Raw genomic sequence first — 25,499 nt, 5'->3', positions numbered from 1 at the left:
CCCCTTTGGTCCCAGATCATGGAAAGAGCGATAGGGTTTCCTTCATGATACAGTGCATGCTAGAATACCCAGAGCCGCACCTGGATGGAGGTGCCAGTGATGGTTTTTTGCACAGCTCACGGCTCAGGGGACAGTTGGGTGGTCAAGAGGCCAAAGCATTGGGTGGGTCCCCTAGTATCGGTCCTGGTACCTGGGAGGCTGCTGACTCCAGGGACCGGCTTAAAGAATAGAAAGCTATGGGCAGGTTGAGTGTGGATCACATAATTGAAGAACATGGATGGAGATTCAGCTGGTCCTGGCAATCAGGGGAGGGGAGCAGAGCTTTCAAAGAGACAGGCTGCTGTGAGTGGGGAGTTCAGGGAGCCAGGACAAAGTGTCAGTGAGCGGCGGCCAGTGGGGCAAGCCAATGATGGCAACAGAAAATAGTGCGCTGGAAAGCTGGGGGTTTGTGGGGAGTGATGGAATTAAGGGAAAAGAAGTTTCGAGGAGGGACGTAGTGTTGCTGCAGTTCAGGGTTACTAAGTCAGTAGAGAGCTGCTTCACAGGGGTCAGGAAGTGCTGTGACACTGTGGAGCCCTCCTTCAGGGCTGTGGCAGAAGCATCGAGGCTGTTGTCAGAAGAGCAGATATGCTTGAACAGGGACATGTCTCTTCTCTTGCATGTTGCCTTAGGGTCCCAGGCTGCAGAAGCAGGGACTGCTGAGGGTCCCGGAGGAGCTGCCCCGGGGGCCGACCCTTGCTCAGCAGTCACACAGGCCCTCAGATCCTCGAGGACGTCCCAGGGCTCAACCACTGCCCTTCAGACTTCACTCAGCCTCATCTCCATGACCTCCCCGCGCAACCTGCAGCCTCAGAAGGCGGCCCTGGCTCCATCATTTGTGGAATTTGACATGTCCGTGGAAGGCTATGGGTACAACACATTTCCTTATGCTTGGAATGCACTTTATTAATTTCCCAGGGCCCTTGTAACAGCATCAGCTGCTTTCTGCTTCATGGTGTAAGAGAGAGTGAGGTCCCTGCAGAGGGACAGAGGGGAGATGTCATGGCCAGAAGTTGGTTTGTGGTTCAATGATCTGAGATACTTTTCTGTTTCCAGCTGTTTGTTTATTCCGACTGTGTCTACAGTTATGGGAACCAGCACAGAGTATCTGGTCTCCGGAGGGATCGGGACAGGTAGGTGTTTCTCAGGGGGTTTAGCTTGCTGAGCCGTCCTCACCCTACCCCAGAATAAGTGCTTAGGGAGCCTTGATTTCAGATTCCGCTTGGCATTTCAAGAAAGTGTGAGTCTTTGTTGTTTCTGTATATCTGTAGAGGAGTCATCCTTCCGGTTTGTCATGCCTGTTTTAGGGCGGGAGCATCCTGTTTATTATGTGTCCCAAGGGCCCGTCCCATGCCTCTGCGTAGAGTGGGGACTCAGTGAACACTGATGGGCTCATTCGGTGATTTGATGTCTGAGTCTGCGTTGGATTCATTTTGTCAGCGATTGACAAAAGTCGAAACAAACACCTTACCCCGCCTTAGGACTCTTTCTAGAGAAGAATATAAGTTCTGTGTGGATGGCCATCTGATCGACCTGGGCCCTAGCAGGCTTTGTGCACTGCTGTGCTCGGCTAAAAACTGCCTGGGAAGGACAGGGCAAGAACCCAGTGCCGCCCGAGCTAAGCACCCTCAGTTAGAAGAACCTGCGTTTCTCTGGAACGGTGGGCGCTGAGGAGCCATTGCATTCACAGCCCAACATGGGGCACCAAGCCTGATTCTGCTTATTCACGGAGGACAGTGGGCCTGCTCTGCACTGTAACCCTGTTACAGGGCAGGAGGACGTGCCTACAGTGGAGGCTTCCCCATACAAGGTTCAGCTGAGTAAGGCTGGTGTCCCCTGCCTCTCACAGCACACTGCCCAGCTTTAGATCAACTGACCAGTGGGCCAATGATGACCGATCTCAGGGTTATGCACCCCTTCCCTTGGCAAGGTGGCATGGAATAATAGGTGGGACAGAATTGGAGAGAGGCTTTGGGGATCTACACTCAAGTCCTGGTGGGAATATGCGAGTATGAAAAAGAGGACAAGCTTCTGCGGCGTGGGGTCGACATAAAGTGGGCATGAGTCAGGTGAGGCACAGAGCTGGACACAGTAGGGCCACCTCTGGGCCAATTCAGAGCCACAGTGAGTCTAGACAAGATTCCAAGGCAGAGAAGTTCTAAGGGCATGCTTGTTCTGACTCCAGGTGCTGCCAGATCGTTCCCTCCACTTGGTGGCCTGACCTTCTCCTGCTGGTTCCTGATCAGCAGGCACAGCACAGTCACTGAGGGCCACCCTCTGCGCTTCCTAACCTTGGTGCGTCACCTGGCCAGGACTGAGCAACCCTTCATCTGCTTCTCTGTCAGCCTGTGCCCGGACGACCTCTCCTTAGTTGTGTCTACAGAAGAGAAAGAATTTCAGTCCCTGGGTAAGGCGTTGGGAGCTGTTTTCACCTACACTTGGGGAGAATGGGGCTAATTCAGCAGCTTTTGGCACAAGAGCCCAGGAGCCCAACCGTCCTTTGGTGGCTGGTGGCTGGTCCAGGCTCTGCCATTTAGAGCTCAGCCTGGCTGTCTAAGCTCATCCCTCTGTGATGGCCAGAAATGGCCTGTTCTTCTTGTGTTCCCCAAGAGCGTCACTGTTTCATAGGGAGACACCCCAGGGGTGCCTTGGCATCATGGGCACAGAGCACAACTGCTTATTCTCCCCTCCTTGTTAGGACTCTAGGGCAAATGTGCATGGCTACAGAGGCAGTCTAGTGCAGGGTAGACCGCAAAATCTGACTCCTGGACTTGAATACTACTTGCTCCATGACCCTGGGCAACTTACCTAACCCGTCTGTGCCTCAGGCTGGTGAATGAGAGTCGTGATAGCACCTACCTCCAAGGGTTGTTGTGAAAAACAAAACAAAACAATAACCCCAAAAAACCCGAAGTGACATTTCTAACAGTTCTTAAACCCATGTCTGGCACAAGGCAAGACCTCAAGCAACGGTGGCTGCTGTCGTCATTATTTTATGAGGGGGTCGAGGCCTCCGCACGAGGCCCTGTTCTCCTGGGTTGCTGCAGCATGGCGCCGCATGCCGGGTGTGGTGTTTGTGGTCTCTTGCAGACATCATGGAACCCGAGGATGATCCTGAGCCTTCTGCTGGACGCCAGCTTCGGGTCAGGTGTGGCCAGCTGCTGACTTGTGGTCAGTGGCACCACCTGGCTGTGGTTGTCACCAAGGAAATGAAAAGGAATTGTACCGTTTCCACCTATCTGGATGGACAGATCGTTGGCTCAGCCAAGGTGAGCTAGTTGCCCCGAGCTCCACTTGCCCCACAATGCTTTCCTGGCTGCACCACTCTGGAGCGGCCTCAGGTCAGTTGGTCCTTTTCATTTGGCGAGGGGAGGGTGGGGTCAGTATCTAATGAAACTCACCTTTGGTGTCCAGTACACTTGGCTGAGCTCATGCATAAGAAAAACCCAAAGAAACAATAAAACAAAAATCCTTCAGAAAATGGAATGAAAGCTACACAACCAGAACAGAAGGTGAAACGTGGACATCAGAATAGTCATAAGAGAATATAAATTCCCAGAGTGAATGAGGCTTTTCACAGTTTAAGTTATGCATTCCCTAGGAAAGTCTGCGTGGGGGTCTCAGGTTCTACTTTTCCAAGAAGCTTGGTGGTGAATCTAACACAACTGTCCTTCCACCATACTTGGGAGTCAGGCACTAGAGCTTGAAAGACACCAATACCTCTTGCCAGATTTACAGCAAGGATGATGAGGAAGAGATGATTCCCTGCACAAAGAAAGCAATGGAATGTGAACACATAGCTGGAGGAGGTATCTTGTCACTGCCATTTAGAGTCACCTGAAGTCCTGAGGCATAAGGCAGAGGATGCTGGGAGAGGAGGGACATGGCAAGTGTGCTCCAGGACCCACTGTCAGAGATCCCCAAAGAAGTCAGAGAGAGAAGCGCCCAGAAGACAACAAAAGGCAAATGCAGCCAGAGTGGCACCCAGGTTCCAGAGAGAGCATCTCAACCTAGGCTGCATTCTTGAATCACCTGGAAAGTATTTTTAAAGTTCTATTGTGCAGGTTGCTCCTGAGATGAATCATAACAGAATCTCTGGGTGCGGGGTAATTTGTTGATGTTTTCAGAGCCTCTCAGATGATTCTAACATTTAGCCAGAATGGATGACCTTAGATGAATAGGTTTCTCATTTCGATAGTTTGGCATTTGAGGCTCGATAATTCTTTATTGTAGGGACCCATTCTATGTATAGTATGATACTTACCAGCATCTGTGGCCCCCCTAGATGCCATCGCATCCCTCTCTCCCCAGTTGTGGCCACCAAAGCTGCCTCCAGACATTTCCAAATGCCCCCAAATCACCCCATGTTGAGAATCATTAAGGTAGAACAACCTAAATTCAATACAACACCTAAAGATGAATTCGATGCTCTTGTCAGGTACGATTGTCTTATCAAATAAAGGCAGTGGTAACCAGAAAGATTCAGCAGGAACATAACAAAAGTAGGTTTTTCAAAACAAGAAGCTACTCTTTTCTCCAATCATTGACAATACGGGCCTTTCTTTCCTTCCTTCCTTCCTCCCCTTCCTTCCTCCCTCACTCCATTCCTCCCTCCCTGCCTCCTTCCCTCCTTCCTTTCCTTCTTTCCTTCATTCTTTCCCTTATTAAATCTTTTTGAGCACGTATTCTGTGTTAGGAACTGTTTTAGATGCCAGGAATTGTCCATGACCACCAATCAGTACCTTCGGGAGTGTGCATATAGTACAAAACAGAAGTTAGATTTATTAAGCTTGATGTAGCAAGACACTCTACTCCCTGGGGTAACAGGGACTTGGAAGGAGCATATATGATTTGCGCTTATTTAAGGTGATTTTGGGGAGGGTTCAAAGAAGTGGAGGTTGGTCTGTTCTCAACTGGGTGCCGTCAGAAAGAGGGAGTTTGATGTCCGTGCATGTTCAGAACTTGTATCCAGGAAGTAGGAATAATGGAGCAGGTTAGAGTTGTTCTTGGAGAGAAAGCTAACTCATGTTAGCCAGGATGGGAAGGGTGGTTACTTTTGTGGTTGCACAGTGTCTTTGTTATTATCTGTTTAGGCATGATTATAGAGGAGGCTTCTCCCCGCCCCATACTTTTTTTTTTTTTCTTTTTTTTTTGCAAAACATGTTGGTATTCTGCCTTGTTTTACAGAATAGGTTGGTATTCTGTGAAATAGTTCATGTACTTTGAGGCTAAAGGCAAGTCCTATTGGTGTTTGCTCGCATCTAGCACAGGGGCAGGCACATGGTAAGCCTGCAATAAATACTTGATGAATTGCATTGCATTTAAGGCCACAAGGAGGAACACGGACTGGATTGATAGTGTAGTTGAGTGACCTGGTACATGGATGAACATCTGGCCTCAAGGGACCACCTAAACCGAAGCCAGTCAGGAGGGAGGTTGGCAGTAATGTGATGTCATGGGGATATGCCAAAAATACGTGGAGAATGCCCAAGGGCTGAGTCAGACAGAGTTGACTTTCCAAGATGATCTCAACAAGTTGGTTCAGGATCAGCAAATGAAATTTAACTGGGGTAAACATGAAGGCCTGTGTTTAGATGCAGACATATGCTGGATAAGAATAAGATGGGAGAGCTTAGTTTGGGGATGACCCAGCTTAAGGATTGTTCTCTAATGTTAGAGATTTTGTATTGATTTCTAAGTTCAGCTAAGTTAAATTTGGAAATGTGGGGAGTATTTCAATAGCCTGAACGAGCAAAATGACGTGGGAGCAATTTAAGACATCTTATGTTTATAAATCAATCCGAATGGTGCTGTGAGTAAATGAGCTATGAATTTGGCAAAAATGCAAGCTGGATTGCAGGAGGGGGGCAGAGCTTCAAGTGGGAGAGACAGAAGTTCCTATCTGAAAGGAGGGAAGAGAGGACAGCACAGTGGACTTCACTTTAGGCAAGGCTGGTGGCTGAAAACCTGGTTTGTTTTTGTTTGAAAATCTCATTTAATTGATAGGGAGTAAAAGAATATTTCTGAAATTGTGTGACCTTTCCTTTGAAAAATATGTATTTACATACATATGCATAGATGTGGTGACTTTATAGTCATTATAAGAAATAATATAAACACATTTTGAAATAACTAAAAAATAGAGCAAAGATGAAATATTGCCTGCATTCCTTCTATCTTACCATAGTTTGTAATTTCTTTCAGTCTTTTCCCTTTAAAAAAGTAGTTCAACTTTATTGTGTGGAAAATTTTGTATATTACTTAGCTAGTTTTAACTATTAGTTAAGTCTACCAACATAAGCTTTGAAATGATCATTTTAGGAGTTCCTGGGGGCTTGGCCGGTTAAGCAGCTAACTTTGACTCAGGTCATGATCTCACTGTTTGTGAGTTTGAGCCCCGTGTCAGTCGGGCTCTGTGCTGACAGCTCAAAGCCTGGAGGCTGCTTTAGATCTTTGTCTCCCTCTCTCTCTGCCCCTTCGAACTTGCGTTCTGTCTCTTTCTCTCTCAAAAATAAATACTAAAAGACGAAAAAAAATTAAAAAACGCGAAATTATCATTTTAAAATTTGTGATACTCTGTTAACTATTTTTCTTTTCTTTTATTGAAATTTTTATTGAGATAATTGTAGACTAAAATGTTGTTGTAAGACATAATAGCAAGAAATCCTGTGTACTTTTACCCCTAGTTTTCCCCGAATTTTGCCCATTAGTTTTCCCCGAATGGTGGCATTTACAAAACTCTAGAACAATTTCATAACCCAATTTTGCTATTGATACAATCTGCTACTTTATTCAAATTTCCCAGTTTTATTTATACTTGTATATATGCGTATGTGTTCCACACAGGTTTATCACATGTGTAGGTTTTTGCATCCATGACTCGTGCCAAGATTCAGAATGTTTACATCACCACAATGCTCCCTTGTGTTTCCCATTTATAAAAATTATAGCCACTCCCATTCACCCACACCTCTCTCCCCTATCCCTGTCCCTGACCTTGGAAAACAATAATCTAAAATGTTGTCATTTCAAGGATATTATTTTTATGAAACTGTACAGTGTATGATCTTTCAAGGTTGGATTTTTCAATCCACATAATTCTCTGGAAGTTCATCCAGATTGTTGCTGTGCACCAATAGTTAATTCCTTTTTATTGCTGAGTAGTTTTTCATGACCTGGATATATAACCATTCACTGATTGAAGGACATCTGGGCTGTTTCCAGTTTGGGGATATTACAAATAATGACGCTATGAACATTTTTTCCTTTTTTTGTTTTTTATCTTTGTTTGTTTGTTTGTTTTGTTATGAAGATTTGTATACAGGTTCTTGTGTGAACTTAAGTCCATATTTCTCTGGGATAAATGCCTAAGAGTTCAGTTGCTGGGTCATAGGTAATTGTGTGTTTACTTTTTATAAGAAATGGCCAAACGATTTTCCCAGAGTGACTGTACCATTTTACATTTCCCACCAGCAATGGATTAACAATCTGGTTTCTCTGTATTTGCAGTGGTCACTGGTTTTCATATTAGCCGCTCTGATAGGTGCATAGTGATGTTGTGTTTTTAATTTGCACTCCTTTCATGGCTAATGAGATTAAAAATCTGCTCAAGCACTTATTTGCCATTTATGTAACCTCTTAAGTGATGTCTGCCCATGTTCTGTGTCCATTTTCTAATTGGGTTGTTTTTTTCCTCTGGGGTTTTAGAGGTTTTTGATATATTCTAGATACTAGCCCTTCGATGTATGATTTGCAAAGAATTTCTCCTAGACTGTAGCTTGTCTTCCATCTTCTTTCCCATAGGAGTTTGCAGAACAAAAGTTTTTATTTTGATGAAGGATTCATCAAATTTTCCTCTTATGACTGCAAAGTTTAGGTTGAAGTTCACTTCTTTGCCTATGGATGCCCAGTTATTCCAGCAACGTTAGTTGAAGAGGCTATCCTTCTTCCATTAAATTGCTTTTGAAACTTCATCAAAAATCAGTTGGGCACATTTGTCTGGGTGTATTTCCAGATTCTATATTCTGTTCTACTGATCTATGTGACTAGAACTCTACCGATACCACACTATCTTAATTATTATAGCTATGTAATAAGCTAGCCTGTGTAATAATATTGGTTAGAGTGGTGTCTCCCACTTAATTTTTCTCTTTCAAGAAAGATGATCAAAAACATTGTTAATTTTTGAAAAAGAAGAATTAAGCTATTTGTTTAAGCTATTCTAGGGCTTGTGTCTTCAGATACAAATTTTAGAATTAACTTGTCTGTGTCAACAAAAAACCTTCTGCCATTTTGATGGGAACTGAATTATATCTATAGATCATTTTGGGGAGAAATGATATCTTCCCTGTGTTGAGTTTTGCTATCCAGAAACATGGTATGTCTCTCCATTTACATAGGTCTTCTTTGATTTCTTTCATCATCCTTTTTGAATTTTTAGTATATAGAATCCATACATGTTTTCTTAAATATTTCATTTTCTTTTGCGCAGTTGTAAATGATAGTGTTTTTAATTTTAATCTCTTCATGTTCATTGTTGGCCTGTAGAACGTGATTGACTTTTGTGTGTTTATCATCTATCCTGTGACCTTGCTGAACTCACTTACTAGTTCTAGGCATTTTTTTTTGTAGATTCTTTGGAATTTTCCACATGGACATGTCATCTGCAAATAGAGATAATTTTATTTCTTCCTTTCCAATTGGATATGTCTATCATTATTTTAGTACATAAAACTTAATGAATGTGCCAATACTGGACATTTGGGTTCTTAGTGGAATGACTGGAACAAAAAAGATAAACATTTTAGTGTCTCTTAATATTCCTTATCAAATTTGTCTCCAAAATCACAGTGTCAGTTTTTTACTCCCACCAACATTTTGTAAGCTGTTTTCCTGCACTGTTTCTCAGCTTTGAGAGTGAGATTTTAATGCTTGTAGATATAATAAGCTTTTACTTTGAGAGAAGAAGGTATATTATTTTATCTCCATAGGTGTTTATTTGATTAATTCTGAGGTTAAATCTCTCCCTTTCTCCCTTTTAATTTTAACAGATGTTGTACATCCAGGCCTTGCCAGGGCCTTTCCTTTCAATGGATCCATCTTCATTTGTGGATGTTTATGGATATATCTCTACCCCTCGAGTTTGGAAACAAAAGTCATCGTTAATATGGCGTCTTGGTCCTACATACCTCTTTGAAGAAGCCATCTCAGTGGACACTCTGGAAGTTATTAACAAACTTGGCCCAAGATACTGTGGTAACTTCCAAGCTGTGCATGCCCAAGGTATGGAGTGTTTTGATTTATAATGATCTTGCTGATATTATTTTATTAAATGGACATCCAGTTATTTATAGCATATTTATAAAAAATAAACTCAGTGTAGGTCAGTCATTAGGGAAGACCTCTGTAATTGAATCATTATAAATTTACAACCCAACAGAAAATGTCACAGAAAAGGAAGTGACAATATCCTTTGGATTTCAACTCTGAAGCACATAATGGAGGAGAATAGGTAGGCAATACCATCAGCAAAGAAAGAGAGGAGAGAATGAGATAAATAAGTTGCATTCCTTTTAATGAAGAAGCTTTTTAACTAAAGCATACTGTTGTCTTCAATTATTAAACAGGCAGACAAACACATCCACATTTTCATTATTGATTGCTGGCTGTTCAAGCAGGGAGTACTGCTCTCTGTGCTCTGTTAAGTCAAGGGGGTCAGCTCCCATCTGGGAAGAATGATGAATGAATTTATGTACAGAAGCCTTGTGCGTTGTGAAGGGCGATTGAACACTGTTGAGTGTTTCTGTCTCCAGGACCCATGTCTTCTTCAAGCTTCCATTTCCTATGGCAAATGGTACTGGCCAGAGCCATGCGATGAGGTCAAGTCTAGAGCCAAAATTTTGCTGACTGGTTATTCAGACCACACAGCTCTAGGACCATGTGTGGTTCTCCTTGACCCAGGGACCAAGGTGCTCATTCCAAGTGGAATGTTCGCCACGGCATGTAGCTCATCAAAAATTTTAGGGCTTTCAGCCCAGCAGATTTCTTTTTCTTTTCTTTTTAAATATTTATTTATTTATTTTGAGAGAGAGAGAGAGAGAGAAAGAAAGAGCAAGTGGGGGAAAGGGAAAAGGGAAAGAGAGATTCCCAAGCGGGCTCTGCAGAGCCTGATGCAGGGCTCCATCCCATGAACCGTGAGATCATGACCTGAGCCAAAAACCAAGAGCTGGACACTTAACCGACTGAGCCACTTTGGTGTCCCCATTTTTTTTTGTAAGTCAGCTTTCTTATCACTTAGCATTTTGGTTTTGGGGAGTGAGGTTATAGCATATCCTTGGTAGATGTCTCAAGCTCAAGGTGATTTCACACCTTGAATGCCTCTATTTTATAGTAGGGTTAATCTTATGAGATTTGTCCACAGTTTTCTATAAGTGTCAGAGAAGCACAGGTAGGGACCAACATGTGATATAAACATACAACATGCAAACATACAACGTAACAACATAAAATAGTCCCTCAATGATGACTTCACCATATAGCCCTAGATATTTATTTTCCTGAGGTTGTACTTTCTTTTCCGTAAAGTGAGAGTAGAGATGATCAAAGATGTGTTGTTTTAGGAGAGGACCTTGATACAGAAGCGACGCCCCTGGTTGCAGAGGAAAGGGTTTCCTTTGGCCTTCACATAGCCAGCTCCTCCATCACCAGTGTTACGGACATCAGAAACACTTACAATGAGGTGGACAGCCGCCTGATTGCCAAGGAGGTACGACTTCTGCCTTCACCTGTTGCCCCTTTTGGAATCCTGATCTCCTGGTTTGCTTCAGTTTTCAGCGCTTAAGGGAACACTGATTCGTGTTGGTGCATGTGCAGACAGATACACACAGGCACGCTTCCCATTTCGTTTGTTAAAATATCATATGCCTCTCCACCCATTAGCATCCCCCGAGACTAAACCTTTCGTTTATAATTGCTCAGAGAAGAAAGTCGGCAGTCTTTATTCTTCACTGTAGAGCAGGAACAAGTGGAATTTGAAAAACCTTTGTGACACTGAAAACACGATTGAGCTTCCCTTTTCCGGATGCAACTGACCACGCCCCCCAACCCCCAACACTGCAAAATGTTCTGTGAGTTGCCATGTGTATTTTAAACACCAAACTTGCAAAACAGCAAGCCGACATGTTTGTAGATGAAGATGCCATTAGATGAACTATATCCTAATGCCGGCACGGAGCGCTCTTTTGCTTAATGCTGAGAAATTTGAGCTGATTTGTTGACATTCTCTCCACCCTCACAGAAAGAAGGCCATCTCCCTTTACTGAGAGGAGAGATCAGGGATTAGGTCTGTTGAGCACACAGCTGTGCCTTCCCCACACAGTACCCCAGATTCCCATCCGCCTGGCCCTCTGAGACTAGTGAAGCCAGGGCGGGCCGAGACTGGATAATGTGGACTGGGAAGGAGGCAGCCTGGCCTTCGTGGCACTGTTCCACCTCCACATGTCCCTGGGCCCACCTTGCCCTCATGGGCTCTTTACTGTGACATGTGGGACATCGTTGGCACAACAGCATAGTCAAAGTTACTCCCGCATGATTAAGGCACAACTGGGAGGCAGGACACGGGAACCTGAAGTTCGGCTTCAGTCTCCCTGATGTTGGTTCATTTATTATTTATTCACCGACCCTTCACTTACTGAGTGCCAACTCTGGACCAGATCTCGGGTGCCTCCCCTCCAGGACCTCATGAACAAAACCTCTTCCATTTCAGGAAAGTTTCTTGGGACTAATTGTTGCCAATTTCTCTAGATGAACATTTCATCCCGTGACAATGCCATGCCTGTGTTCTTGCTAAGAAATTGTGCTGGGCACCTGTCAGGTTCTCTTCGAACCGTTGGAGCTGTGGCTGTGGGCCAATTAGGTAGGTCAGGCCTTGAGCTTTTACTACTATTTGGGAAGATGGGTGTGTGGCTGTCATTGCTCGTGCAGGCTAGAAGTCTGAGTGGCCATCCAGGGAGGGTGAGAGTTGGAGAGTCAGCCCTGTCAGAGAGCTGGCCTTCCACATCCCATAGAAGCCAGTTCACCTTGCTGTATCTGGCAGGTGTTAATGAACTCAGCTACTAACCAGGCTGACATCTATGCACAACGGAACCTATCTAGTGGGCACAGTAGGGTCTTTTGACAGAAGTAATGGTTGTGGTTGTTTGGGTAAAAACAACAGTCAGTTACTACTGGTTGCCAGGAGCAAAGCAGGGGGTTAGTGAAGGTCCAATCTCGCAGGATCTAGAGAGCAGACAAAAGCCACAGGTTGTCAGAGCAACCAGTGGATTGAGGCTCAGAGGGCATGTGACTCATCCAGCACGCTGGACTGCGGCAGAGGCAGTGATCTGAAATCCCGTGGGCTGTTTCAGCCTTCTGGTGACCCAGGAAGAACTTAGTGCAGGATCTCTCAGTGAGCTAAGACTGACAAACGTCCCATCCTTCCTCCCAGCCTGTCCCGTGTGCACGAGCCCTTCTGCTGTGAAGGGACACTGACAGCTCTTGCCCTTGCAGGCTTCCAGGGGACTTGCCATAACCCCGAAGCTGTGATCTATTGATGGAATGTCTCTTTGTCCCACACAGGTGTAAGGGTGTTCCACTCCATCCCAGCAGCCAGCAGTCTGGACTTCATTGGTGGGCCTGCCATCCTCCTGGGCCTCATTTCCTTAGCCACGGATGACCACACCATGTATGCGGCCGTGAAAGTCCTGCACTCTGTCCTGACCAGCAATGCCATGTGTGACCGTCTGATGCAGCACATCTCTGGGTACCAGGTAATCCAACCTCCCATGTGGGCTGTCATTCCCAGGGAGCAGGGAAGAGCTTCACTGGCCTTAGTGGACCTTTCCTCCACGGCAACTTCTAGAGAAGGGAAGCCAAGAGGGAAGGGTCTTGAGACTAGTGTCGCCACAGCAGAAGGCCAAACAATGGCCAGGCAGAGAAGGGCTCTGATCAGAATAGGGATGTTCGTCTGTATACCTGTACCTTTCACTGAATTCAAGAATCACTTGTGGTCCACCCACTTTGCACCTAACACAATGGCTAGGAGCCCAGGTGGAGGAACCAGGTGCTGGGTTTGAATCTTACCTCTTACTCAAACTTGCTATTTAACCTTGGATGAGTTACTTACTTACTCTCTCTGCCTCAGTTTCCTTACTTGTATGATATGGACTATCATACCTCCTACATCATGAGATTGTAGTGAAGGACTAGGTGATTTAATTCAAGCAGGCTCCGGACTGACAGCAGCAAGCTTGACGTGGGGCTTGACACAGAAACCTTGAGATCACGACCTAAGCTGAAGCTGGATGCTCAACTGACTGAGCCACCCAGACGCCCGGGTCTGCAGTCTCTTTTAAAAGGGCACCAGTCCCATTCACGAAGGTTCTATCCTCATGACTAAATCACCTCTCACGGGCTCCACCTCTCCTAATCCATCATATTGGGGATTAGGTTTCAACACATGAAAGTTTTCTTTTTTTTGGGGGGGGGGGACAAAAACATTCAGTCTGTAGCACTGTCTAAGAAGGTGGACAAAAAAAGCATATTATTGTGAGACAAAAATTCCCAAAGACTTTATCTGAGTAAAGAACCCACCAGATTCACAGATTTATTGTACCTTTACAAATGAAGACAGAAGAGGGAAATTTAAAACGCTTCTCATGTTTTACAAAAGAAATATTGCAAATATTTATGTCTTCGGGGCATATCAGAAAGAAGGGCTGGACAGCGGTAGGGCAGGTGGGAGATGACAGGTTTGAGTAAAGCAATAAGATTACTGTTATTATTATCATTTGCCTTCTCTGACTACTCTTTATAAAGAGAATCTCCATCCTATCCCATCTCTTTCCAGACACCTTTTCTTGCTTTCTGTTTCTTCATAACCTGCATGGCCAGTTGGTAGGATCTCTATATACTTGTCATGTGTGTGGTCTGTTTTGTCCCCCCAGCCCCCTAGGGAGATGTCCCATGAGAGCAGGACGGGTCTGCTTGTCCACCCTAAGAGTGGGTGCAACACAGCAGTTGCTCAACAAGGTTTTATGGAATGACTCAGTGAATGCAAACAAGGGTCTTCAATTAAATGGCCTGCCTAAGAGAAAACTTAATTACTTTTAGACTTTTACTTTATTCATTTGCTGGTTTTCTGATTGGACCTAAGAGCACGAGAGCCTGAAGCTCTCTATATGTTATTTCTATCCAGACTTGTGTATCATCCTCTTCTCAAATGAGGTGGCATCCAGGCAAGTTTTATAAGATGGATTTTCATAGCGTGGTAAAGAAGGACAGTGTTCTAGACTAACATTAAGAATACTTAAGGGATCCTGGGGCTCCTGGGTGGCTTAATCGGTTGAGCGACCGACTTCAGCTCAAGTCATGATCTCACGGTTTGTGGGTTCGAGCCCCGCGTTGGGCTCTGTGCTGACGGCTCGGAGCCTGGAGCCTGCTTCGGATTCTGTGTCTCCCTCTCTCTCTCTGCCCCTCCCCAACTCATGCTCTGTCTCTCTCTGTCTCAGAAATAAATAAACATTTAAAAAAAAAAAAAAAACACTTAAGGGATCCTGTTCAGTGTCCTCCATGTGGAGGGGAGGAAGGGCAATGATGGGTCTGTGCACAATAACCTGGATGGAGAGACAGACAATGACCAGAACTCTGCTACTCCAAGGGGCGTGGATTTTATCTTGGAAGGGATGAGCAATCATAAGAAGGCTTGGAACAGGGAAATGGAAGGATTCATGCTTTCGAATGACCTTTGAAACCACAAAGGAAGATGGGCCAGAAGGGTGAGATTTGAACAGGAGACTGAGAGAGAGTCCAGCATGCTATGAGACTACATTCCTGGCCTGGAAAGATTTGGGATCTTTGTGGGAAGGGTGGGCAGATAGCACTGGAAAGCAGCCAGTTCTGTGTGTCCAGAGTGCTGCAGACAGGAAGGAAAGAAGATATTTGGGACATGCTAAATCTGAAATGTCTGTGCGACATCAAAGGTCAAATGTCACGTGGGACAGATAACTCTGGAGCTTAGAGGGGCAAGCTGGGCTGCAGGTATAAATGTGAGAGTCATCAATACCATCATGATGATATTTCAGACAAGGGCATTCAAGAAATGGCCAAAGAGAAGGAGTAGGAAGAGAAGAGAGGAGAGCTGAGGAGGAAGCAATAAGGATCTAGCCACATACAGGCTGAAAATATGATCAAAGCCCAACAAAGGAGATTGAGAAGCAGAGGGGAGAGAAATTGAAGAAAGTTTTGTTGAAGAATCTGAAAGAAGGCAGTATTTCAAGAAGGCAGGTGGGATCAAACAATACTAAATGCTGATAAATAACAAAGCAAATGAGGACAGAGATGTGCCTGTTGGATTTGGCACCTGGAAGTCACTGGTGACCTTTCCAAGATGATTGGATAGGTAGAAGCAGTAGCCATTTGAAGAGGGTTGAAGACAGAGGGTGAAGTGAGGACATGGGGCCAGAGTGTGCCTATTAATGCCTTCTGGAAGTTTACCTACAAAGAGGAGTAGAGAAATGGAGTCCAAACTAGAAGGATTAGGAGTCAAGAGAGGGTTCTTTTTAAGTTGAGAAATACTACAGCATTTTTGTCAGTGGGAGGAAGTGACAGAAGAGAAAAAGAAAGAGATGGATGAAGCTAGGAGAGAAGAACTATCCCATGGAGCCATGTTCTTGAGGAGGTGAGGGGTGGGTTCCAGAAGCTCTGCAGATGGAGACCCTGCTTATGACCAGAAAGATGCAACACAGGCCCCTGTAGATCTGGTGTGGGCAGACGAGAGTGTTCATGTCTGATGGGTTCTGTCTTCTCAACAGACAAGGTTGGGGAAAGAGGAGAAGAGTTGAAATTCTCATCTTTGGCATGAAGAACACCAGCTTCCTAGAAAAACAGAGTTGGCCACCAGGCTAAATGAGGGCTACTTTGGCATTTGACACTGTGACTGCAAGCGAAACCAGTCAGCATGCATGTGTGATTTTTCTCAATCTTCAGCCATCCTAATTATGTCTTGGTGGGGGAGTGGGGAGTGGTCAGATTTCAGATATATCCAAGAAGTGGCTGGAGCAATCTGGAAAGATACTGAGTATTCACTAATCACAGCTGCCTTTAGCAGCTGGGCTACTATAACAGAATATCACAGACTGGTTGGCTTATAAACAACAGAAAGTTATTTCTCACAGTTCTGGAGGCTGGGGAAATCCAAGATCAGGGTTCCAGCATCGTCCGGTTGGGTGAGGGCCCTCCTCTGGATTGCAGATAGCCAACTTCTCATTGATCCTCACATGGGAAAGATCAGAGAGAGGAGGCAAGCTCTCTTGTGACTCTTACAAGGGCACTAATCCCACCATAAGGCTCCACCTTCATGACCCCCTCTAATCCTAATTACCTCCCGTAGGACCCAGCTCCAGATCACATTTCACTGTGGGAAAGTGTTTCAACACATGAATTCGGGGAGGACACAAATGTGCAGTTTAGAACAGCAAGCAAGACTTCCTTTAGAGACGATGTCTGGCAGGACAGGGCTGGGCAGTGTCAGATCCAGGCTTAGGAACTGAGCTGTGGATGAGAACCCAGATGCCAGGAGATGGCTAGGCAGCCTGACTTTTGTGTGACTGAGGTCAACAGAGACACGAGTCTAGGTAAGATCCATCTCATTAGTCTCTGAGGTGGGTATGGGCCACGGGGACCCCATCACCTCTGTCCTCGTACGGAAGTTTGCATGTGGCTGATTCCCTGGGCCTGGCACAGTAAGTAGAAAGGTCCATCGGGTGGCTGCAGCCTGAAGTGATGGTGCAGCTGAGCTCATGGGGAGGCGTGGCTTCCTGGTGACACGCTGACGTTTGTGGGATGGCTATGAATGCACGATCCAGTAAAGGAAAATGAAAAAGAACACTCAGAAATGTAGGAGGAAACCAAGAGAGAGTAGCATTCTGCGAACACGGGAGGAGATTTTCGGGAAGAAGCAGGGGGTCCCTAGTGAGAGGTCAAGTCACATGAGTACAGGAAAGTGGACACTGGTGGGGAAGCCGCCACAAATTTGGTGTGTGTTTTTCTTCTGGGATCGTGGGGACGAGGGAGGTGGCACCAGAGAGCAGAGGGCTTTCGGCCTGGGTTGACCACACGTGCTGGTGGGAACAAGCAGGGACGGAGAAAGAGTTCTAGTGATGCACTCACGAGGAAACCGCTTTGTGTTTTCACTTGTTCAGATAATGGCTTTCCTCCTGAGGAAAAAGACCTCTCTCCTAAACCAGCGAAGTTTTCAGCTCATCCTCTCCATTGCCGGCACTGCAGAACTGGGCTTCGGCTCCTCTCTGGTCACCAATGTTGGTGTCTTTCAACACATCCTCTGCAATTTTGAGGTAAACTGGAGACTGGTCATTAGCCCTGAAGGAGTGGGTGTGTGTGATGGGAAAGAAAGTGTGGTGCTTCCTCTAAACTCAGCAGCTCAGCTTCCTCAATAGTCAGGAGGGTCGTGAGAAGGAAAACCTTAACGGCTTTGGAGTCCAGAGGCCCTTTTTATAATTAAATCCTACCACCCATGGGCTGTGCGGCCTTGGGCAAGTCTCTTGATTTCTCTGAGTTCTAGTCTTCTAGTGTGTGAAATGGAGACTGTCATCTCTCCCTCACAGGCTGGTGCGGGGGTCAAACCAGATAGTATCTGGGTAAGGGCCTTAAAACCGTAGGTTTAAAAAATATATACCCCTAGTTCCGTTGAATGGTGCTTTGCTGTTGACAAATGTTCCTTGCAAGGGCTGACTGAGAGACCCTGAGGGTAGGCCTGAGGCTAACAGAGGAGGACTGCACAGAACTTTGGGTGGATTGCTCCATTCACAAGACTATTTACTAAGTGCCCACTGGGGTCAGGCATTAGCCATGTCCTGGAGATGTGGTGATAACCAGGATCCAGCCTCTTCACACAGCCACCTGGGCCCAGGACATAACCAAGTTGACACTACGCTGTGCTAGGTGCCACGGAGAGACAGGCACAGGGCATTTGGGGAGTGGGGTGAGAGCACAGCCAATTCAGATTTCCCGTTCAGGGACTCTGGGGCTGAGTCTGGCAGAGTGCATTCAGTGGGGAATGTTCCAGGTGGAGTGGGCACTATTTGCACACAGGAGGGATGAGAAACAACCATGGGGATTTGAAAGCAAGTGGCTTGCAGGGTCCCTGGAGGGCTATTTGTTGCAAGGAGAGGTGAGGCCGGAAGGGGAGACAAGACAGGCGGGAGATGCTAGGCTGTAGGACATGCGCTTTAGCCAATCCGTGCTGGAGTCTGTGGAAGTATTTTAAAAATGGATATTTTTAAGCTAAAAAAATGATATGCTTATTGTAGAATACTTAAAATTACAGAGAAGTAGGGCGGGGGAGGAAGCTCCCGTTTCTGAGACCCAGATGGCCTTTGCCAACTTTTAAGGCATTGCTTTTTTGTACTTCCTATGCACAATATACATGTATTTTCATATCATAGTCACGATCATAGTGTAGATATTATTTTAAGTCCCGCCTTTCCTCACATAATATGGACATTAAAAGCATTTATTATGGACTCTCTCCCCCCCTTTTTTGTTTTGGTTAAAACACTTTTAATGAAAAGGGAAAGACACTGATGTCCCGCGTGTCTGCTCTTCACATTTTACAATATTAGGACGCTCTGGAGCCTACAGCCTTGGAGGAGGCACCATCATTCAAGTCTAGCACAGTCCTCACTCTCCTCCTCAGAACTCCTGTTCCAAATGATCCTGTGTTAAGAGTAAATATTACAGCTCATTACAAGACGGAGAGACAGGGACAATACCACCTATAGCTCACCGCCCAAAGTCTGGGACTCTAAGAACCAGACAGTGGCAAAGACATAAGCCCTGGGCCACGGACAGGCAAGTGGGGAGGAAATAGGTCTTGAGAAAGGAAGATGAGGAACATACGAGGAGCCAGGGAATAAAATTAGAGGCACACTAGTGCTAGGAAGTCCCCTACGACCTGTGCTGCATTGCTGCACACCCAGTCGCTGAAAGTTCAAAAGAATATTTGTGAGACCCATCCAGTCAAGAACTCGAGGTCCGCTCCCTCACGTCATGCCCCTTTCATAGTCTCATAGGCTCCCAGCAAGCCCTATGCTTTAGCAACACTTTTCAACTCTCCATCATTACTCCTTCAATGACCCTCACCAATAATGCTTGTTAAAGATGTGAACTTCACATTTAAAAACATTTATTTTGTACTTTTGCAAGTATTGTTCTGAATCAGAATAGTATCTGTCTTATAGCAAATTCCTGGTTTCTTCACTATCCCCCTATTGTCAAAGTCTTAGATTATTCTGCTGTGTTATTCGTATATGAATAAATGTCACTGTAGATGGCACTTTTGTGCACACAGTTCCCTTGGTTTAAAAACCATTTCCTTTGAGTAAATGATCAAAGTTGAATTATTAGGCTTTATGAGCAATTTTCAGACTATTGATATGTTTTGCTAAATTGCTGATATCCAAGGATGTTAACTAAAATACCACACGACAGAGTTTTATTTTAAGCCTATTACTCTGGTGGCAGGAGTCCCAGGCAGGGAGAGTGGGTCGTGAGATTGCTACAGAAATCCAGGTGAAAAATTTTGAAACCTAAATTTTGGCAAAGGCAGTGGGATAAGGAGGAGGATTAATGAGGCTCCTCATTCATATTAGAAGTGGTATAGAGCTGAATGGAAGGAATACTGTGTATAACACAGTATAAAAAAGTACTGTGCATTGTGGGGGGCTGGTGAAAGCTGGATTTGGAGAAAAAATGATAAACGTCAATGTATATATTGGAAAAAAGAACACTTGAAAGTAATGAACAGAACCTTTAAATTTTTTTTTTTTAACGTTTTATTTATTTTTGAGACAGAGAGAGACAGAGCATGAACAGGGGAGGGTCAGCGAGAGGGAGACACAGAATCTGAAACAGGCTCCAGGCTCTGAGCTGTCAGCACAGAGCCCGACGCGGGGCCCGAACCCACGGACCGCAAGATCATGACCTGAGCCGAAGTCGGCCGCCCAACCGACTGAGCCACCCAGGCGCCCCCAGAACCTTTAGATCAAGAAGATAGGATGACCGAACAAAAAGAAAAACACAAAAACCCTAAACAAAAACAAAAAAAACCCAAAAACAAACAAAAACAAAATTCAGAGGAAGAAGGAAGGAAAAAAGAGATGAGAACATTAATTAAGTAGGAAAGAAACAAACATAGAAATGTCAGCAAGGCCAATAACTGGTTCTCATAACACAGACAAACTTGTTGAGATTGGCCAAGGTGGGGGAGGGGGGGAAATGAGAGGCACAACAAAGTAATATTAGGAAGGAAAGGAAGAATAACCACGGAGGAATGTGCAATTAGAAAGGTAGCAAAAATAGGATTAGCAACTTTGTGCCAATAAATGTGAACACTTAGCTCATTTGAACAATCTCCAAAGAAAATTTGTTTTCAAAATTCATTCGAAAAGAGGTAAAAACTCAAATGGTCCCATAGCCATCAAATAACAGAATCACGCGTTTAAAATCTTACAAGCCAACAACATCCACAAGGCAAGTCCAGGCTCAGGGTTTCTATAGGGAAGTTCTACCTGTCAGCAAACAGGCCATTCCAACCTTATAAACTCTTCCAAGAAACTGGAAAGGGAGCACACTCCCAGCTTATTTTATGAGCTAATCTTGAATGCAGAACCGAAAAAGGACAGTATGGGAAATGAAAAAGTCCAGGCCAATCTTATTCATAAATATAGCTAAAAAAATCCTAAATAAAATATTAGCTAATTGAATTGGGCCCTGGATCTGCTTCTGAAGATGGATGAAAGGGTTGTAGAGGAAGCCAGCCAGACATGGAATATAGGCTCCCTGTGCACAAAAGGAAAGGAGATATGCACAAATGACCTCACTATACTGATAAACAAGACAGCATGCCTTGGCTGCACACCTGTACCTTCTAGAGTGCCGTGGCTGTGCTCTGGCAGCTTGGCTCCAAAGCATCTCAGTCAGCAGCCCCGCCCAGAAATTTCCAGTGGAGGAACCCACCACCCCCACACTGTCTGCTCCTAGAATGACCATGAGGTCCATCCCACCCTTCCCTGAGTAAACTCTTCGATAAGCTGGTGCTTTTAAAGCTGGAGTTAAGAACACAAGCAACCCATAACAACTACAAGCTAAAATAAATAAATAAATAAATAAATAAATAAATAAATAAATAAAATGAAACAAAATAACATTTTAAGATTAGGAGGGAATTTCAAAAAGAAGAGGTCTTTCACAAATGTCTGGCTACGTCAAGTAAAGTAAGAGTGAGGATGTGTAAGTCGTAGATTTTGTAATTTGTAAGATTGTGTAAAATTTGGAAGTCACTTGGAGGTCAACTGGGGGTCACTGACAGGCCTGGTGAAAGGTAAATTGTAGGGTCAGAAGTGAGGTGAGGAGAGCACCATAGAAGTCAAGATAGAAGAAAAGGAGAAGAGAGTAGAAGGAAGTTTCAAGACTTAAGGGACTTGAGTCTGGTTGTAGACTGAGGAGGAGGAAGCAGTGGAAAAGGGTGGTTAAAAATACCAGTGAGAATGTCGCTATTGATGGGACAAGTCCTTAAAGGAGAGGGAAGGTTTAGAGACAAGAGAATGGGTTACAAGAGAAAGTGTGGGATCCATGCATAATGATTGAGGCAGCTAGTTGAGAGGGAGGAGCGAGACAGGAAGTCGAGAAGCAGTGGAGGGACAGGAGGTTGAGGTTTTGGGTTCCTTGAAAAAGGGACAGGCCAGCTCATTCTGAGAGTGAGATGGTCCCAGGGGTTGGGGAGAGGGCAGAATTTGACATGGTCTCCATCTGATTTTCAAAGAAATCTAATCCAGACATCTCAGTGCTGTCCTTAGTACAGGGGTTATGTGACACAGTATAACAACCAAAAGGTTCAATTATCCATGTTTCCCAAACTTCAGGTAGTTGGTATTATGTAATTTCTCAAGAGCTAGGCAGCCTCCAATGGCAGCTTCTTACTGTCAGTGCTCTGGAACAGAAACAGGGATATGCTTCTGTGGGAAAGGTAAGGGCTCAGGAACACACAAGATTGTTAGGTTCAGTCTTAGACTTTCTCAGTTCTCCCGGCTCCCGGCACTGACGCTGGCATAGCATTTGTTCAGTGACTGCCTTCACGAGTGACTATTCCACGTGTTTAGGCTCTTAGACTCCTCTAGACTTGCACGTTGGGGTGCCATGCCTGCCTACCACCACCCCTACCGGGGCCACATCAGCCCACACCAGCTCTCCAAAATGGCAGCTGCCCTCCTCTGTGTGTTCCGGGTAGTGACTGTGAAACAGGGGCTGGAAATCTGTTAGTGTTTCTGGCTTAAGAGCAATCCACTTATTTTACCTTGATTTACTTTGCATTCACTCTTTTAAAAAATTTAATGGGTCCTTATTAAGTGCCCATTATGTGGCATGTGTGGTCCTGGGCCCTGGGGACTGGAGAGGGGTGGTCTCTGCCTCCACGGGCCCCCTCATAAACTTGGGTCCTCTGAGGCTCTTTTGCTTTCACTCTTAAGTAAGAGGATGGAGCCATGGCCACCTGCTTGATTCAAGTGAGGTCGATTATTGACCCTAGGGGTCACTGTCTGCAGGAGATGCCTGGGGGGAGCACAGGGGAGAGACAAGAGAATGGGCTCCATGGTCAGACAGACCAGGCTTTGAAGCCAGCCTCTGCCAATTAGAAACCATGGGGCGCCAGGCAAGTTACTTAGTCTCTCTGAGTCTTCACTCTTCTTAGCTACTAAATGCAGATAATGATATCCTTTCAGGACTTACAGGGTACTTCTTGCCTCTAGAACATGGCCTCATTTAGAAGCGTGAGCTTTCTTTGCTGCTCTGTGATTGCACTCTTGCAATCCCATGTCGGAACCTTTTTAATTCTGGGCCTTAGGAAATGTCAGTATTTAGAAGTAAGAAATGGTCAAGCTCTCTGAAAGGAAATAGGCATGAGACATGAAGGCGTGCCATCAACTGTGCCCCAGAAGGATGGTTAGCCGCTGTATTTTGTTTACTGTGAATGATAACGACCTGAGTGATAAAGTTCACTCTCAGAATCACAGTGCATCTCCCCTCTGTGCACAGCTCGCAGAGCAGCTGTATAAGGGAAGGTGTGGGCGGTGCTGCAGGATTTATGGAGGAAAGAAGTGAAGAAACTGATGCATGCACAAGTTGGGTGCGTGGTCGCGGGAGCATAAACCCAGACAGCCAAGACTCAGCTTCTAACTCCAGTCCTACCACTTGCCAGTGGTGAGTGGGGCCTGTCACTCAACTGGTCTGTCTCAGCCTCTATTTTCTCATCTCTAACTTGGGAAGACTGGTATTTGCCTTGTAGGCTCCAGCGAGGATGAACTGCGTTTGGGGTACGGCTACACGGGCAGCAGGGCTGAGGGCCAGACGGAGGTGAGGGCGAGTGTCCTTGGTTCAAATCTAGACTCACACGGAAGCACTGGGCAGCAGCAAAGATGGGGAGGAGAGGAAAGGCGTATGAGCTTCCCCCCGGGGCAGGCCCCCTCTAAGTTCTAGGTGTCGGGAGAGCGGGTCAGATTCTTGAGCAGCTAAATTGTGTTAGTGAATTTCAAGCCTAAGAAGCTTGCCTAAGCAGCTCTGTACCTGCTTACACTGCCTGGAATCCCTTCTTCACGCACGTCTTGGTTTCACTGTGTGTTTGTTGTCCCCAGCTCTGGATGAATTCTGCAGACAACCTGGAGCTCTCCCTCTTTTCCCATTTTGTGGAAATCCTTCGATCACCAAGGTAGGCTGGGCTTTGGCAGTGCGGGGGGCTAGGACTAGTGGCTTCATGCCAAGAAGGGGGACTGAGGGGACAGGACAGCCAGTGGCTCAGCAACCACGGCCTTCTCCCATTTCCAGACCACTGGACTCCCAGGTGACAGCATGTCTGTCTGGGTCTGTTTGGGCTGCCGTGACAAAATATGATAGACAGGGTGCTGAATAAACAACAGAAACTTATTTCTCACAGTTCTCGAGGCTGGAAGCCTAACATCTAACATGAAGTCTAGCATCAACATCACTAGCAGGTTCGGTGTCTGGGGAGGGTCCCCCTTCCTGGTTAACAGCAGTCTCCTTGCTATAGTGTCACCTGGTGGGAGGGGCGAGGGAGCTCTCTGGCATCTCTTTTATAAAGGTGCTAATCCCATCACTAGGGGATGTGTTTACCTCCAGAGACTGTACCTCCAAATCCTATGGTTAGGTTTTAACACATGAATTTTGGGGGGGACACGAACATTCAGTCGTAGCAATGCCCTTCCCAGTGGCTCACTTATGTGGGGCAAGTCTGTCTCCCTGGTGGATTTGGGCCTCGCACCCTCTCAGGGGCTCAGTATATGTGGCCAGCAAAGGAAAACACTTCTCTGTGTCCTGTTTGCCTCCCAACCCACTCTCCCTCTAAATGACTTCTCCAAGTTGCTTTTTAAATCATTCAGGGTTCTTTTGGTTGCAAGCAGCAGAAATACAACTCAAACCAACTTAAGGAAGGAAGGGAGGGAGGAGGGAGGGCAAAAGGAAGGTTGAGAAAGGGGGAATTTATTGGCTCATACATTGGAACGGGGCAGATCTTCACATGTGGCCGGGTGGCACTCACACTACTTCATCTGAGACCTGTCACCTGTCTTGTTCATGCTTTCCTCCGTGCTGGCTTCATGTGGGCAGACGGCAAGATGGCTGCTGGGCAGCTCCTCAGGGCTGGAAGTTCAAGAGGAACAAGACAGTCCTGTGGAGAAGGAATACAGAAAAACGGGCTGCTTAGTGCCATGATAAGAAAGAGCACAAAACACAGTGAGAGCTGTGAATACAAACCACACACAGAACTGGGCTGGTTCTGCCTCAGTATCAGGGATGTGGAGGTTGGCAGAATTTGTCCTGTTAGTACTGAAAAGACAGTTCAAGAAGGAGCCATCCACCCAGATTCACCCTCCTTCACCTTTTTTTTTTCTTTCCTTTTCCCACTTTCTTTCTGTACTTGTTGTTTTCTTAAAGATGATCATTTATCCTGGGAGCTGTTTTCTTTGGTTGAGTAGAACTTACGGGAAATTGAATTTGTGATTATCCTAAGAAGGGGGATGCGGATGCTTGAATTCTGTCTTTTTCCCCTTTGACTCCCAGTGGCGTGTTCATCCACTTTGTGGTTTGGGGCGGGCAGGAAGAGCACACACCCCAGACAGACTCGCCAAGGGCCCCTCGCTCCTGGCTGTTGGAGAGTGCTCCGCGGTCGCACGCGAGTCTGCTGTCTTTGTTCTGAGTTTTCTGAGACCAGCCTTAGTTTTCCCTGAGGCTTGGAATTTAAAAGTCAATAACTGGGGGTTATCTTTGAAGGCAATTTCCGGGGGGGTGGAAGGGCATGGGAGGCTCATCCCTGAGCAACTCTCGGCAGACACATATTC

The 25,499-nt window shown here is 45.7% G+C and overlaps 1 protein-coding gene across 7 annotated transcripts in view; it reads left to right on the top strand.

Annotated features, from left to right (window-relative positions):
* Nucleotides 1-25,499, top strand: part of WDFY4 (WDFY family member 4) — a 302,324-nt gene that overhangs the window by 98,680 nt on the left and 178,145 nt on the right. For all 7 annotated transcript variants that reach the window (XM_078434513.2, XM_078434514.2, XM_078434511.2 and 4 more), the window contains 10 exons: nt 672-909; nt 1,096-1,172; nt 2,225-2,446; nt 3,130-3,308; nt 9,090-9,321; nt 10,659-10,804; nt 11,842-11,953; nt 12,655-12,845; nt 17,277-17,429; nt 23,781-23,854. In XM_078434513.2, coding sequence (XP_078290639.1) covers nt 672-909; nt 1,096-1,172; nt 2,225-2,446; nt 3,130-3,308; nt 9,090-9,321; nt 10,659-10,804; nt 11,842-11,953; nt 12,655-12,845; nt 17,277-17,429; nt 23,781-23,854 — 1,624 coding nt within the window. The remainder of the gene's footprint in view (nt 1-671; nt 910-1,095; nt 1,173-2,224; nt 2,447-3,129; nt 3,309-9,089; nt 9,322-10,658; nt 10,805-11,841; nt 11,954-12,654; nt 12,846-17,276; nt 17,430-23,780; nt 23,855-25,499) is intronic.

Source organism: Panthera onca, chromosome D2 (genome assembly GCF_046562875.1).
Source record: "Panthera onca isolate mPanOnc1 chromosome D2, mPanOnc1 haplotype 2, whole genome shotgun sequence".
Lineage (NCBI taxonomy): Eukaryota > Metazoa > Chordata > Mammalia > Carnivora > Felidae > Panthera > Panthera onca.
The sequence above is the reverse complement of the archived record's forward strand: the minus strand, read 5'-3'. Positions and strand labels throughout refer to the sequence as shown.